This window comes from Natrix helvetica, assembly GCF_964273705.1.
Source record: "Natrix helvetica genome assembly, chromosome: 2".
NCBI classification, from domain to species: domain Eukaryota; kingdom Metazoa; phylum Chordata; class Lepidosauria; order Squamata; family Natricidae; genus Natrix; species Natrix helvetica.
The window spans coordinates 139,387,344-139,403,403 of record NC_138552.1 but is presented as its reverse complement, the minus strand read 5'-3'; the positions used below and the strand labels follow the sequence as shown (position 1 = coordinate 139,403,403).

The following is a 16,060-nucleotide window of genomic DNA, read 5'->3' as shown; positions in this document are numbered from 1 at the left end:
ATAGATAGAAGATAGATAGATAGATGATAGATAGATAGATAGATGATAGATAGATAGATAGATAGATAGATAGATAGATAGATAGATAGATAGATAGATAGATAGATAGATAGATAGATAGATGATAGATAGCTTTGGGGCTTAGGGTGTTAGGTGAACCTCATCAATACATTTTAGAAATCATTTCCCAGTCTCTCAACATGCATGCAGTAAATATTTAAACGGCTGCGTCCCTTTTCCCTCTCGTTTAGAACGAAAAACGACCCCCCCCCCCCAAATAGCGGGAAGGTTTATCCGCCTGCGGAACCAATATTTAGGCGCTTGCGTTCCGGACGGATTGGTGGTGCGGGACCTTGTGGGAACCTTGTGGCGGAAGCCCTTTGTGGTACGGAAAGATTGAGCGTGACTCCTTGCCGCTTCCAGGATAATGTGGCGGAGAAGCACCAGGGTCACCGGGAGGCTCTGTGCTCTGGTGGGCTTTGGTGCTCCACGAAAGGACGTGGTGGTGGCCTTGCAGAGGTACGTCCTTGGGAGAGAAGAAGGTGGCTCCCCCCCCCCCCGTAAGAGTATCGGTCTTCCATGCCTCATTTCTAAGGCAATTGATATTCTCCTTTCAGATGTTTGCAAGGGGTGGGTGGGTGTTGCCTCTTCGCATCATTCTTTTTCCAAGTGTTCTTTGGAATGTTCTGTGACGAATGGTGCGCAGGCGGTAGGTTTTAGAGGTGAGAGAGTGATAAAACGTCTTTTTTTATATTAAATTCAGCTCGCTCAGGAGGTTTTGGGTTGAGTTGTGGTTGCTACAGATTCGACCAATTTTATAAATCAGAATAGTGTTAATGTACTGGGTGAATACGGACGCTGATTCAGCAGCAATAGTCTTACACATGATTACAATAACAGAATAAAGATTCAATGTTAATAACAGAACAAGAGAGGTTGAAAGGGACCTTGGAGATCTTCTAGGCCAACCCCCTGCTCAGGCAGGAAAACCTATACCATTTCAGACAATCTCTTTTTTATAACCTCCAGTGTTGGGGCACCCACAATTTCTTGAGGCAAGTCGTTCCACTGATCAATTGTTCTAAATGCCAGGAAATTTCTCCTTAGTTCTAGGTTGCTTCTCTCCTTGATTAGTTTCCATCCACTGCCTCTTGTCCAGCCTTCAGGTGCTTTGAAGAATAGGTTCACCCCCTCTTCTTTCTGGCAACCTCTTAAACAAAACACTGCAGTGTGCTTAAACTACATTAAGATGAACGTATCCAGCCTAATTCTCTTTCTTCAAAATTCTGTGGGAATTTGGGAGTTCCTTTTTGTCTCTGTCAAACACACCCACTGTTACCTTTGGGATTTTCTCATCTGATAGCCCTCATTCTGTAAACCCTAACCTTATAAGATTGGTTCTAATCAATTTTATATGCAAAATAGCATCTATTTTCTTTACTCAAAATCAGTGTAAGATATGGTTCTTCTCCAGAAAAATATTTACTAAGGCATTGAAAGCCTAGTTACGTGTCCTGGCCTGAAGTCCCGAGTATATGAAGGAGCCAATTTCTTGATTATTTTAACATCTATGGATTGTCACATTTTTTGGCTGCTGAATATATTTCATTATTATTTTTTTGTATTGTGAGTGTAGTTTGGATTTTAATTGATCTTGTGATTGCCATCCAGCATCACTTGTTTGAGATGGGCAGCCATACAAATTGAATAAACATTAGAAAAACTCAAAAACAAAGGTGTGATTATTATTAAATAATGCTAACAAGTTTATATTACATATATTTTTCCTGGAATTGCATTTTTAAAATTTACACATAAAGAGCAAATGCAAGTTTCTGGTGGAGTTTACTATATGTATAGTAAGTATAGTATAGCAGCTTTGTGAAATAAGGCACATTTTGTATGTTTTAACATTTGACATTAAAAGAAACCCTGGAATTACCTAACCATAAAACATTAAATGCCTGAGTCTTGTTGCACATATTTCCATGATTTCATAATAATCTCTTGTTATAATTTTTTAGGTTGAAAAAAATTAAAAATCAGTATTATTAGTCTGCTTTTTACATCTTTCCTAGTAAAGGACACCAATTCTTTAGCACCACTCCTGCCTTCTGCACTAAGGAAGATGATCAAATCAGCTGCACCAATACAAATGTTTCACCAGAACAGGAGCAGAAAACAGAAGTACAAAGAAAGAAAAATTTGCTGCAATTAATCCATGGAATGAAAATAGAACTAAGTACAAAGAAGAAGATTATGGAGAATGCCCAAAGCAAATTGCTGGAAGATGATGAAAAAGGGTAATTTAATTTAATTTAATTTATTAAATTTCTAGACCACCCCCTCTCCCCGTTATGGTAGCATATTTTCATACTGTTTGTCAACAAAACTGTGGCTGTTTGATACATACCAAAAAGGGGCAATGAATACGATAAATAAAAGGTGTATTTAAAAGAAAAATAATAAAGAGCCAGAAGGATACTTTGTATGTATTCTGTCTGATTCAGAAATGATCAGCTTTATTCATTGTGTTCAGTGGTGGGTTTCTAGCCTGTTTACTACCGGTTTGCTTGTGCATGCGCGCGCTTGCGTGGGTGGGCAGAGCCTCCCGCCGCTGCTACTTCTGGTTCACCTGAAGCAGGAGCAACCCACCTCTGATTGTGTTGTGAAAATAAGGAGAAATTCTTCACACTCTTTATTCTGATTTTGTGTGAAGTCATTCTCACTCAAGGATTCCAAACCTGTGGGCTCTGTGTATGAACCCAAGAGTTCTCCCCTTAAATTGTTTTGCCAAATTGTGGTGGCAAGGAGCAAAGAAAACCCCCCAACTAGTTGCCAGGAACTAGACAGTCCTATTTATTCATTTTATGTTTATTTATTTGTACCCCATGTTTATTATTTGTACAAATGACTCAAGGGAGTGAACATAAACAGTACTCCTTCCTTCTCCTATTTTTCCCAAAACAACAACCCTGTGAGGTGAGTTGGGCTGACCGAGAGTGACTGGTCCAAGATCACCCATCTGTTTTCATGCTAAGGAGGGACTAGAACCCTCAGTCTCCTGGTGTCTAGCCTGGTACCTTCACCAACAGGCCAAACTGGCTCTTTACCAGGATACCTGTTGCTGTTTCTATTGGCATTAGCAGTTTATTACCGTAGTTCTGCAGTACCACAGCTAAAGCCTTATGTGGGCTCCTCAACAATCCCAGGTTTCTTTTCCTTGCCTTAATGTTTCTCATATCCCTTTTTGTTTTTTGCTTTCATTATAAGCACTGGGCTAGTCTTCCTTTCTGCTTGCTTGTTCTGGTGTCCTGGCTTCTGCCTTTTCATTGTGAATCATTGATCATCCACTAGAGAACTTTGATCAGCTAACTAGGCAGAAAGAGTTGTATCTGCTGAGTATGAGAGGGACGAGGATATAAAAATATTATACAGGTAGAAGAAAGTAGATTAAATCTCCTTCAGTTTTCCGGATAACATCTGAAGTCCTCCCGATGCTGTTGCTTTTATAATAACTGCAATTGATGAGAACTAGAATCTAGCAACATATGGAGTACAGTAGTTTGACTACTTCGGGGTTACATACGGTAGGATATGCAAAGATGCATGTAAATATTACTGATATATCTTTTTGTAGAAATGTGTAGGTTTTTTTCTTAGAGATGAAAATATGAAGATAACCACAATACTTGTTAGTGCTAGTACTTTGCAGTTTTAGAAATATGTTATCTGGAGCCTGCCTGATGTTGATCAATCATAAGAGGACTGGGCTAAATATTTTTTAAAAATCATATATTTGGGTTTGATTCATTTTTCAGAACAAACTTTTCTGAGAATGAAGATTTGGTCTTATTAATAGTGATTCAAATTACCAAAGGGGAAAAACAAGGAATTGGAAAATTTCCTATGCAAATTAAGGGAATTTGAATAGGAAAATGCCCAGTTTGAAATGGATTTTTTTCTGATAAAAAGAGTGAATAATTTAAAATATTTGTGAGGGGTTATCACCTAAAAGCAGTAATTGAAATGTTAAAGTTGTCTAATACTGTATTATGCAATTGATATAATTTAACCATTACTAAATTATTACATTTATGAAGCCATTTTTAAATAGAAAAATTAAGGCCTGGAAAATATTTCCTTTCAATGACTAATAAGAAATCAAGTGGACATATGTCCTGCTTTACCGAGAATGGTTCCCTATTTGAAAAAGTTGAAGCTAGTATAGTGTGACTATTTTTAAAAGAATTGAATGATGCTTTCTTCTATTGTATTCATTGTTAATTTTCTGCCTGTTCTCAGAAGGTTAGTAAAATACGGGCAACAAAGAATGTAAAATGAGCATTTATATTTTGGATTTCTTTTTTCAGCAACCAACATGTCCCAGAATTGGAGGCAGCAGCCTCTGCGGTTGCATCTTCACTCCCATTCGATAAACAAAAGACAACTTCCGAACTGTTGCATTTGGTAAAAAAGCACAAGGAAGAAATGAATGCGCATAAGATAGCTGACCTAAGGTTTGTAGCTATAATTCTGTTCCCATAATATGCTTATCACATTGAAAACAGACAAATAGTAATAATTTGGTTTTATTTGCCTTCTTTTAAAAATGCTAATTTATATGATGATAAATGATACTTATGCTTCCTTTGGAAACACTGGAAGTTTTGCTAACAACATCTTTTCCCTGTCAGGTGCATCTTCATTACTTCCTTAATAGAACTTCTCTGATCTTCAGCAGCCAAATCTAGTTAAGGTGCTTGTGCTGACTTACAGAATTCTTTGTGGTCAGGCATCAGTAACTACCTTCACTCACTTTTCAATCTACTACTTACAAATAATGCAAGGTTAAACAGAGCATTTTCTGTTACCGCCGTAATGCTTGGGAAGACATTATCACTGACGATTTCTGGTCTGAAACATTAGATTAAAAAAATAGGGGAAGATGGAACGGGGGGAAAAGAATAGGTTTCAGAACATCCACACAATTGAATTTTTCTTTACAATTTCATATTTTCATATTTTTACATTTTCTTTACATTTTCATATTTATGTTTCTTTTCTTTATTGCACCAGAATAGCAAACATGAAAAAAAAATCTGTACTGTGCATCCTTCAATACATTCCAATATTTACATGCTAATATAATTTCAATTTTAGCAAGTTTATGGCAAGCATGAAAATTAGAAGAAAACCTATGAAACGAAAAGCCTTCAAAGCATCCAGTGAAATTGAGTGTGATGAAGATGAAGACGGCAATATGGCACGTATTAATGAAATTAGAATTAAAAGGTACTTTACTTGATGATTTTCTGCATGTATGTCTTTAAAATCCTGAATTTATAAATCATTACAGGTAGTCTTTGAGTTACAATGATCCATTTAGTGACCATTTGAAGTTACAACAGCACCAAAAAAGTGACTTATAACCATTTTTCACACCCATGACTGTTGTAGCATCCACACGTGCTCAAAGTTCAGGTGCTTGACAACTATTGTGGTGCATTGATGACATTGCACTGTCCCAGGGTCATGTGATTACCATTTATAACCTTCCCATCTGGTTTCCTGATAAGCAGAGTCAATGGGGGAAGCCGGATTCGCTTAACAATTTCAGTGATTTACATAAAAACTGTGGCAAAAAGTCACAAAATGAGGCACAGCTTACTTAACAATTGCCTGGCTTAGTCACAGAAATTTTGGGCTCAGTTGTGGTTGTAAGTCAAGGACTACCTGTACAAGGATGGCCAAATGTTGCTGTGTGGAAGCATGCCACGTTCTTTCTCTTTATTACCCCCTCCCACCCAACCACCCTTTATTGTCACGTGCTACAGAACGTTAGACTTGTCACATTTTTAATATGCCATAAAAATCAGGCTTAATAAAATAGCTTAAGGCTGGCAGGTACCAGTATGTAAACTCTAATTGCAGGCAACTGCTGCTGACTGCAACTTGGCAATTTGATTCTCACCGGGCTGAAGGTTGACTCAGCCTTCCATCTTTCCGAGGTCGGTAAAATGAGGACCCAGGGGCAATAGGCTGTAAAACCGCTTAGAAAGGGCTGTAAATTACTGTGAAGCGGTATATAAGTCTAAGTGCTGTTGCTGTTGCTATTATTCTTTAGCTGTTGGGTATCTGCAAAAAAAGGGATGGCCTCTGTGGACCTGATGTTGGGCAACTGCTATATCAGTCATGGAGCATAGATATTGAAAAACGAATAGATATTTTAAAAATCATCAAAATAGGTCACTAATTTTAGAGAGTTCTCTAATCAACCTCTTCCCCATCTCACTATTCCTTTTTGTGGTAAGTTACATTTTGGGTTAAACATTTTTCAGAAAGGCAATACGAAATAGCAAAGAAAGTAAAGCATGATACAAAAGTGAAATATAGCTAAAGTTAGATTGTGCTAGCAGCATTTAGTGTATCCCTCCATACTTTTCTACCTTACTAACCATTGTTGCCTCTACCACATCCATACACTCCTTCATACATCACCCTTTTTTGTTAAAATTATCACCAGTAGACGGAAGCATGCTCTTACACAAGTAATTTTTGCTTCTTTTAACAAGCATTTATTTCTTGGGGTAAAGTATATTCCACATACTACCTTTCAACTATTATTTCCATATCTTAAAATTTTTCTATACTTTTTCCAGTCTTTCGTGAACATTTCTCAAAAATATACCAATGCAGCTACCATATTTTTCAGAGTATAAGACGCATTGGAGTATAAGACACACCAAGATTTTGAAGAGGCAAATTAAAAAAAAAAGTTTTTGCATTCTGTAGACCTCCGAAAAACGGGCCATTTATCACGAAAATGGGCTCAGTTTATTTTTTTAAAAAAGGGCATGCATAGCCTTTAGTAGGCTCCCAGAGTGCTCTTGGGGGCTGGGAAGGCAAAAATGAGCAAAAAACGGCCCATTTTTCACTCATTTTTGCCCTCCCCAGCCCCCAGGAGCACTCTGGAAGCCTCCTAAAGGCTATGCACGGCCATTTTTTCAAAGTGGGCAGGGTTTCAGGAGGCCAAAAATGCTGTATTCAGTGTATAAGACGCAGTGAGATTTTCACCCTCTTTTGAGAGAAAAAGGTGTGTCTTATACTCTGAAAAATACGGTACTTACTTTTACCCCATTTGTGTCTAATATGAAATTGTTCAGTTCATTTCCTTGTTAAATACAGTATATTGCTCTTTGATATGTACATTTTTAGATCCATGCTCCTTTTTGGACCATGTAGTCTGTCTTACCTTTGCAGAAAATAATTAAGTTCTCAACTAACAAGGCAATGTTGTCTTCATATTGAAAAATTCATATGTTCCCATCCCAACCAACATATCCCTTCCTGTGACCACGAGCATTCCTTATTAGGCCACTTTCCCAAAACAATGCCATCTGTTGGAATCTAGGAGGCATGTTAATTGGCTGCAATGCCTGCCTTATGGAATGGTCTCTCCTTATGATTCCACTGGCCGCCTAGACTGGTTGGCCTTCACAAATTGGTCTTTGAAGACTTCGATATTCCCTCAAGATGTCTGGGAGAGTCTGATCATATGTGGTTTCACACCAATTATGTGTTTTGCTTTTCTTGCTTATGGAAAACTAATCTGATGATTGTACGCTGCCTAGAGTCACATTTTGGAAAGTTGGGTGGCCACATAAATGTGTATAAATAAATTTAATTTTGTTTGTGTGTGTGTGTGTGTGAATGCATGAACAATGCAACTATTGTTACATGATTGAAAAAAAATATGTGGGCAGTGATGGTTTGAAAACAGATCAGAGGAGTATGTTTAAGATTTCAAACTGTTTAGAACAGAGTTCAGAATTATTCATATGGATCCTTCAGCAAAAGGAAAATTTTTAATTATTATTATTTTAGGAATCTCTATTCTGGAGAAAGGCTACAGATTTTCACTCCTAAATCAGAGGGAGCACGTGAAACAGGTTAGTCACAAAACAGTTACTATAATCATACCAGAAGATAATTTGAGTGTAATAAAACTCATCCACTCGATGCTCATTGCATTAGTCTTGAACATGCCACAAACCCTGTTATAAAAACTCCCTATATGTATTTGGAGAAGAGGCTAATTGCTCAACAGCAAGGGAGTATTTGAAACCAGATACTCAAGACAGGGTAAATCAATAAAAAATTAGGGAATTTAACCTCGTGTTTGCATAGAACTGTTGAAAACTATGTTAAATGCAGACATTTGGCTCTCAGTCAGAGAAGAGGTTTCACTTTAGTAATTGAGTGCAGGCTTCACATATAAAAAGTTTGTTTTTAATTCCTGGCATTTCTAGGTAAGATTTTTTTTAAAAAAAATCCAATGCCCAAAGTTGACTCTAACCCCATGGTTCCAAACATTGGCCCCAGGCCCCACTGGGGGGCAATTTGATTTTTAATGGGGGCAATTTGAACCTTGTTTAAACCAAGTTAATGGCCTTTTAGGCTTCCTATATGTGAGTAGAGTTCACTTTTTGAGTAAAATAAGAATTGTATGTCACGGGGGGCGGGGCATCAGGATTTTAAAGATGCTTAGGTGGGGCATGGCCAAAATAGGTTGGGACCACTGCTTTAACCTCTAACAACCACAACAGGAAAGGAAGAGATTGTTGTTGGTAAGCAATGACATCTGGCTTTACAATCACGTTGTTTAATGACCAAAATTCCTGTCTCGGTTGTGATTGTAAGTCAAGGATTACCTGTAACTACAACATTTGTTTTAAGGAACAGATTTCTTTATAGGGAAGCTAGAGAAAATTTCTCCAGTTTTTTTATTTTCACTTCAGACTGAAACATAAGGAAATAAAATTATAATTTCTCTCACTTTTCTTGCTAGTTCAGATAATGTCAGAGTACTTATCCTCATAGTACTCTTCGTTCATGTAGCATTTTAAAACATATTTTCAAATAATAATTATTTTTTAAATTGAAATATATATTCAATCAGCTATGAAGCTAATAAAGCAGGCGAATTTGTAAGGAAAATTGAGAACAGAAAAGTGGTATGGAAAACAGTTGTCCTTTTATTGAGCTGTGCTATGCTGTTATAGCGTGTCAATTTTTTCAACTTTCAATTTCCAAAAATTAGGAGTTCTCAAACGTTTTGACATGCCAACAATTTGGGATCTAGAATTTGCCAAAACCATTACATCCAACTTTTCACTTCCACCCCAGAATGGTTTTGAGGAGATGATACAGTGGACAAATGAGGGAAAACTTTGGGAGTTCCCAATTAATAATGAAGTTGGTGAGTATCCTAAAAGGGCTCTGAGCTTGGCTCAGCAGCTCAGTGAAAATTGGGGGTGCAGGTTTTGGGAGGTTAGTTTCAGAGGGACAATACAGTACAGTATATTGTACAAAAGATGGGTAAGTCATTTGCAGAATTTGCATATTGTTTTTGAGACTTTTGACTGTTTTCAAACATAGTTGTTTTTTATTTTATTTTGTTTAAATAAGTTAACAAACAAACCAATTCTGAATTACCATCACTTTTTATGAACCTCTGGGAAAACAAAGAGATCCCTTTTACTTCATGTCATCAACATGAGAATTAAAGGCTACTTCAAATATTTGAATGAAGAAAACAGGACACAATTTTGCTTGATAAGTGAAAAAGATAATGTTATGTGGTCCTCTCAGATACACCTTAATCAGCAGTTACCTTAAACTACAAGATGGGCAGTACAGTGGTACTTTGGTATTTAGTCGCTTTGAAACTCATCGAATTTGGTACTCAATGCATTTTGTCCATGTACTCATTATTTGTTTGAGCTAGAACTTATTGCTGTCGGCTGCCTTGTGACACACTACATCCGGGATGGCGAACCTATGGCACTCATTTGTCAGGGCACACGAGGCATTGCCCTGTCAGCTGGCCAGCGCGCATGCGCGCACTGGCCAGCTGAGCTCAGCCTTTTTAAAAGCCATTTTCACCCTCCCCAGGTTCCAGAGGCTTTATAGGAGCCTGGGGAGGGCAAAAAGAGCCTCCCGCCCCCCCGGAGGCCCTCCGGAGGCTTCAGGAGCTTCCCTGAAGCCTCTGGAGTGCAAAAAAACTGGTCCTTTGGGCAAACCAGAAGTTCGGGAACGGACTTCTGGTTTACTTGTAGGATTGGTTTAAGCCCTCTGGAGCCTTCAGGGATCTTCAGGAGACTTCCCTGAAGGAAGGAGGACTAAAAACGGTCCTACGAGCAAACCGGGAGGCTTCAGGGAAGCCTTCTGAAGGTCCCTGAAGCCTCTGGAGGGCTTAAACTGACAAGCAATACAATACAATACAATACAATACAATACAATACAATAGTAGAGTTGGAAGGGACCTTGGAGGTCTTCTAGTCCAACCCCCTGCCTAGGCAGGAAACCCTATACCGTTTCAGACAAATAGCTATCCAACATCTTCTTAAAGACTTCCAGTGTTGGGGCATTCACAACTTCTGGAGGCAAGCTGTTCCACTGATTAATTGTTCTCACTGTCAGGAAATTTCTCCTCAGTTCTAAGTTGCTTCTCTCCTTGATTAGTTTCCACCCCTTGTTCTACCCTCAGGTGCCTTGGAGAATAGTTTGACTCCCTCTTCTTTGTGGCAACCCCTGAGATATTGGAACACTGCTATCATGTCTCCTCTAGTCTTTCTTTTCATTAAACTAGACATAACCAGTTCCTGCAACCGTTCTTCATATGTTTTAGTCTCCAGTCCCCTAATCATCTTTGTTGCTCTTCTCTGCACTCTTTCTAGAGTCTCCACATCTTTTTTACATCGTGGCGACCAGAACTCAATGCAGTATTCCAAGTGTGGCCTTACCAAGGCATTATAAAGTGGTATTAACACTTCACGTGATCTTGATTCTATCCCTCTGTTGATGCAGCCTAGAACTGTGTTGGCTTTTTTGGCAGCTGCTGCACACTGCTGGCTCATATTTAAATGGTTGTCCACTAGGACTCCAAGATCCCTTTCACAATTACTACTACTGAGCAAGGTATCACCTATACTGTACCTGTGCATTCCATTTTTGTTGCCTAAATGTAGAACCTTACTCTTTTCACCATTGAATTTCATTTTATTAGTTAGTGCCCAATGTTCAAGTTTGTCAAGATCCTTCTGTATCTTAAGCCTATCTTCTGGAGTGTTGGCTATTCCTGCCAGCTTGGTATCATCTGCAAATTTGATGAGTTCCCCATTTATTCCTTCATCCAAATCATCGATGAAGATGTTGAGGAGTACTGGGCCCAAAACAGAGCCTTGGGGTACTTCACTGCATACTTCCCTCCATGTAGATGCAGTTCCATTGAGGACTACACATTGAGTGCGGTTGGTCAGCCAGTTACCAATCCATCTGGTGGTGATGCTGTCTAACCCACATTCTTCTACTTTATCTAGTAGTAGGTTATGGTCTACCTTATCAAAAGCCTTATTGAAGTCCAAGTAAACTATATCGATGGCATTCCTCTGGTCCACTAATTTTGTCACATTATCAAAGAATGCAATAAGATTAGTCTGGCATGATCTGTTTTTGACAAATCCATGTTGACTTTTGGCTATTACTTTGTTTGCTTCTAGGTGTTCGCAAGTGACTTCTGGTTTGCTCGTAGGGTCACTTTTTGCCGTTCGGAGGCTTCAGGGAAGCCTCCCGAAGATCCCTGAAGCCTCCAGAGGGGGCGGGGGAGGCTGTTTTTGTCCTCCTCAGGCTCCTATAAAGCCTCTGGAGCCTGGGGAGGGCGAAAAAAGCATGCAAAAAATGGGGGGAGTGTCTCTCATGTGTGCATGCGCACTGGGGGGGTCGTGCGTTGCATTATGGGTATGGCACGCCCGCACACAACCCCCCTTGCGCTCTCCCCTTATGACACGCGAGCCAAAAAAGATTTGCCATCGCTGCACTACATTATTTCTTATGGGAAAAATTTGTTTGGTACTCATTGTTTTTGATACTCATCATGCTTCCTGGAATTAATCAAATTATCTGCTCTTTTCAGTTTCATGGATTTTACTTTTTAAAAATCCTTTTAATAGAATATGTTGAATGACAGACAAAAAATGTAAATGTCTTTTTGGGACATCCAGATAGCACAAGAGGCTGTATAAAGCTTTTCATTCACTTGGTCTGCTGAGCAATGTATTGAATTTATAAAAATTCTTGTAGTATTAAAAAAAAAACCTAATAATTATCAGAGTGGCTTTTTAAAGCTCAAGATATCAGTGGAAATATTGTCTTAGGGATTAATGTTTGCAAATAATTTGCAAATTATTAGACAAGGTACGGCAATCTGCTCAGGGAGGTTGTGAATTGAAGTGCTTTGACAGTGATTGTATCTTTTCCTTTGTCAGGACTTGAAGATGATGCTGAATTTTATGAACATATATTTCTAGATAAGCATTTAGCAGACTTTCCTAAAGAAGGACCAATTCGCCACTTCATGGAACTTGTAACATGCGGACTTTCCAAAAATCCCCACCTAAGTGTGAAACAAAAAGTAGAACACATTCAATGGTTCCGGGATTATTTCAAGGAAAAAGAACAGTTGCTGAAGGAAATTGAAGCCCATGAGAAGGAAGCTTTGGTTCAAATAGAGAATATATCAAAATGAAAACTCAAAAAGTCATGTTCTAATGTAAATAATCATTGGGAGGTTGTACAGCATAATCTGGAAAGAACCTGATTCAGAGATATCAAAACTCGCAACAATGGTTTCATCTGGCTTGCAAATTGTTGAATAAAATGTCTATTTCTCTGTTTATTAATGTTCTGAAAATAGTGTTTACAATGTTTTGCTCTAAAATATTGGAGTGAAATCAGTCTGAAGATTAAAGAGAAACCATCAACTGATGTTCATTGGTAATGCTTACTAATAGTATATAATAGCACTTTAGGATAAACCTTTCTGTATTTTTACAGTTTTATTTCCCCATTTTCAATAATGAAAATAGAAAATAGAATTAAACACTTGTTTATTGCTTGAGATTTATTCTAGAAATAAATTTCTTGCAAAATGATACACTGTTTCTTTCCACATGGATCTATATATTGCACCAGCTTATGTTTTCTGTGCCTTTATCCTCAACTTTCTTTCTGTCTCTGTGTGTGTGTGTGTGTGTGTGTGTGTGTGTGTGTGTACATTAGATATGCTAAAATAAGATTTTATTCAGACTTGCTGATTGCTTTAGAACTTGAAGATAAATAAGATACTGCTTGAAATGCTTATATTTTTAAACAAATCTGAATTACTAATCCCATGTATTTATTAGTGTTGCCTGATTTTTCATCTCTCCCATTCTTTTCAATGTTTTTTAAATTTAATTGTAAAAAATCGTTTTACCTGTATTGTAAATTCCACTTTTTGGCTAACTATACCACTTCAGTTAATGTTTCTATATCCAAAACCTTTTCAAGAGTTCTCATGAGATCAATATATATATATATATATATATATTAATCCCATCCAATAGACAGTTTAAATAACATTCCAGTTTTCTTAACAGTCCCACGCAAGTTTACTGTTTTACAAGGACAAGATAATGGCATTAATTTATGCAAATTAGGTATTTTCAGTTCAAAGAAAGCGCTGGTTGTTGAACATGATATTGTGGTTTATTTGCTTGGTTTTTAAGATTTCTATCCTATTTTTCATTCAGGAGCCCAAGTCAGTGTGTGTGTGTTTTGTGTGTATGTTGTCAACTCACGAAGCTTCCCTAACCTGTTCCCGAGTTGCCATAGGCAGGGAGCATCAGTCGGAGCCCTGATATGTGTGTTTGATTAATTTTTATCCCACCTTTATCACTTAAGAGTGCAGAAACATACTCAATTGTTCATCTTCACAAGGGCATAAGCACCATATGTTTTCTTATATTCCCTTTAATATAACTGAATATAACTTACTATAAATATCTTATGTGGCTGGGATTGTTAGTTTTGTAAGCCGCTTAGAAGGTGTTAATCTGCTTTTTGATTAGGGAAGGTTAGGAAATCTACTTAAGTCAGGCTCATTTTATATCCATAATGCATGATTTAAGAAATAGTATTGCCTGATCATAACTCTTTGGGAGAAGATAAGACGGTATATACTTAAGCTTGGGCAGTGCATGCCTAAAGGATGACTGTCATTTGGACTGAAAACCATCTGTCAATATTACCAGCAAAGAAAGCTGAATCTAAGCCAATAGTTAAATATAACTAACTATATAACAAAAACATTTAGAGAATGGGATCTAATATAGTTGAGTATTATAGGCAAACATTTGTTTGATTATTACAGGAAAAGAAGCTATACTGTACCATATTTTCTCACCCACAAGATGTCAGTGTTGGACCTATTTCACTTTACTAAACATCTTCCCAGACTCCAATTAAGATAGCTTGCAAAAAAAAAAAATCTTGCTACTAAAGCAAGATACCATGAAAATATTTCTGATTTTTTAAAAATAACTTTTATCTCTGTTTCTAAATTTAGCCTTTTTCCCCCTAAAACAAGGTCACAAACATTTGAATTTACCTCCTGGCAATCTAGTTTGGTGTAGTGGTTAAAGTGCTGGCTAAGAAACCATTATTTTATCCTGCTCTTTTTAGATATAACTAAACCTAATATTCTTGCTTCCCATTTTCCCCATGAGGTGTTTCCCTTGTGGGGTGGTTGTGCTAAGAATGACGAGCCCAAAATCACTGTCACCTTCTGTGTTTAAGGGAAGCCTCCTTAGACACAAAAGGTACCTTATATTTGCCACCTTGAGGTATATATAAAAAGAGCAAGATAAAATAATATGACAAAACAATATGGTGAGATGTAAATTACAAAAACGTACTAGATTGGTCATCATCCAAGTCAACATGGACCACGGTAGGTGTTGGAGTTCCTGGACATTTAGTGACACATGACAGTTGCAAATCAAGTCCACTGAGATCTAGAGCACCACTTTACAATACTATCGGCATTGACAAAATCACCACCAATCAGTTGCAAAAGGCAGCTTCCCTTGGAACAGCTTACATCCTGTGACAATACATTTAATAATATTAAACAACATCTGCCTAACCCAGGTTCTTGGGAAGGACTTGATAGGTAGACAAAAATGCCAAATCCAGTTTAAACACCTTGCTGTCCTGCTATGCTCCATTGTGGTGGGGATGTTCCTGGCAGACATGAATAGAACACCAGAAATATACTCCAAGATGTGAAAGTCATTCCGAGTGCCCAGCTAAAGCAAGCAAGCTCCTATATTGGGAAGAGGGTGGTGGTGGGTGGGCAATAATTTTAGTGACAATAGCAAATGCATTATTTAATTTTGCATGAGAAAAGCAGTTTAAGCCACTCCTATATTTTTTTTCCTTAAAAAACCTCCTACATGGATATAAAATATTAAATTATGCCAATATAGTGCCAGGTGATGGGGCCCTTCAGGTCAGATGGCTCCAGTGGTAGGTTTCAAATTTTTTAGAACCTCTTCTGTAGGTGTGGCCTGCTTTGTGGGAGTGGCTTGCCAGCCATGTGACTGGGTGGGAGTGGCTTGTTGGCATGTGACTGGGTGGGAGTGGCTTGCCAGCCATGTGACTGGGTGGGCGTGACCAACTTGTAAAATATGGTGAAACTCACCTAACAACGCTTAGCAACCAAAATGTTGGCTCAGAAATCTGGCATTTCAAGCACGCAAGTCTTAAAGCTCTCAAGTTACACGATCCTTGCACCCCTAACCCTTTAGAAAAAAAACCCAGGGGTGTTCAAACTTGACAGCTTTAAGACTTGTGGACTTGAACTCCCAGAATTCCTCTTCTCGCTCTTCATCTTGATGATGTGCGGATGGGTGGGGGGGAGGGAGCTGGAACCGGTTCTAAACGGCACTGTAGATTTGTGGAACCTCTTCTATAGAAGAGGTTAGAACTGGCAGGAATCCACCCCTGTATGGCTCTAAAGATGAGTAAGAACTGAGGACCTCAGAGTCCCTACTAATGCTGTTTATGATGTGGCTAAATTAAGGCTTTGAGGACATCAAGTTGCTGATCAGTTGCCGTGCAGGAGAAAAGCAACCCAAGTGCAGAGAGAATAGCAATGGGAAGATGAAATGTAAGA

At 38.2% G+C, this 16,060-nt stretch overlaps 1 protein-coding gene across 1 annotated transcript; it reads left to right on the top strand.

Moving 5' to 3' along the window:
- The first annotated feature begins 340 nt into the window (after positions 1-340).
- On the top strand, positions 341-12,739 carry MRPS31 (mitochondrial ribosomal protein S31). Its single transcript, XM_081943625.1, has 7 exons — positions 341-519; positions 2,079-2,303; positions 4,374-4,520; positions 5,164-5,295; positions 7,888-7,952; positions 9,104-9,262; positions 12,330-12,739. Exons 1-7 carry the CDS (start codon positions 428-430, stop codon positions 12,587-12,589), a joined length of 1,080 nt encoding a protein of 359 aa, XP_081799751.1. The 5' UTR covers positions 341-427; the 3' UTR covers positions 12,590-12,739.
- The last annotated feature ends 3,321 nt before the right edge of the window (positions 12,740-16,060 follow it).

Bases quoted from the DNA above. Each gene is read 5' to 3' on its own strand.
- MRPS31 (XM_081943625.1), top strand. From the start codon at position 428: ATGTGGCGGAGAAGCACCAGGGTCACCGGGAGGCTCTGTGCTCTGGTG. The intron at 4,521-5,163 runs GTTTGTAGCTAT...TTTCAATTTTAG, and splicing joins CATAAGATAGCTGACCTAAG to CAAGTTTATGGCAAGCATGA. The intron at 5,296-7,887 runs GTACTTTACTTG...TTATTATTTTAG, and splicing joins AATGAAATTAGAATTAAAAG to GAATCTCTATTCTGGAGAAA.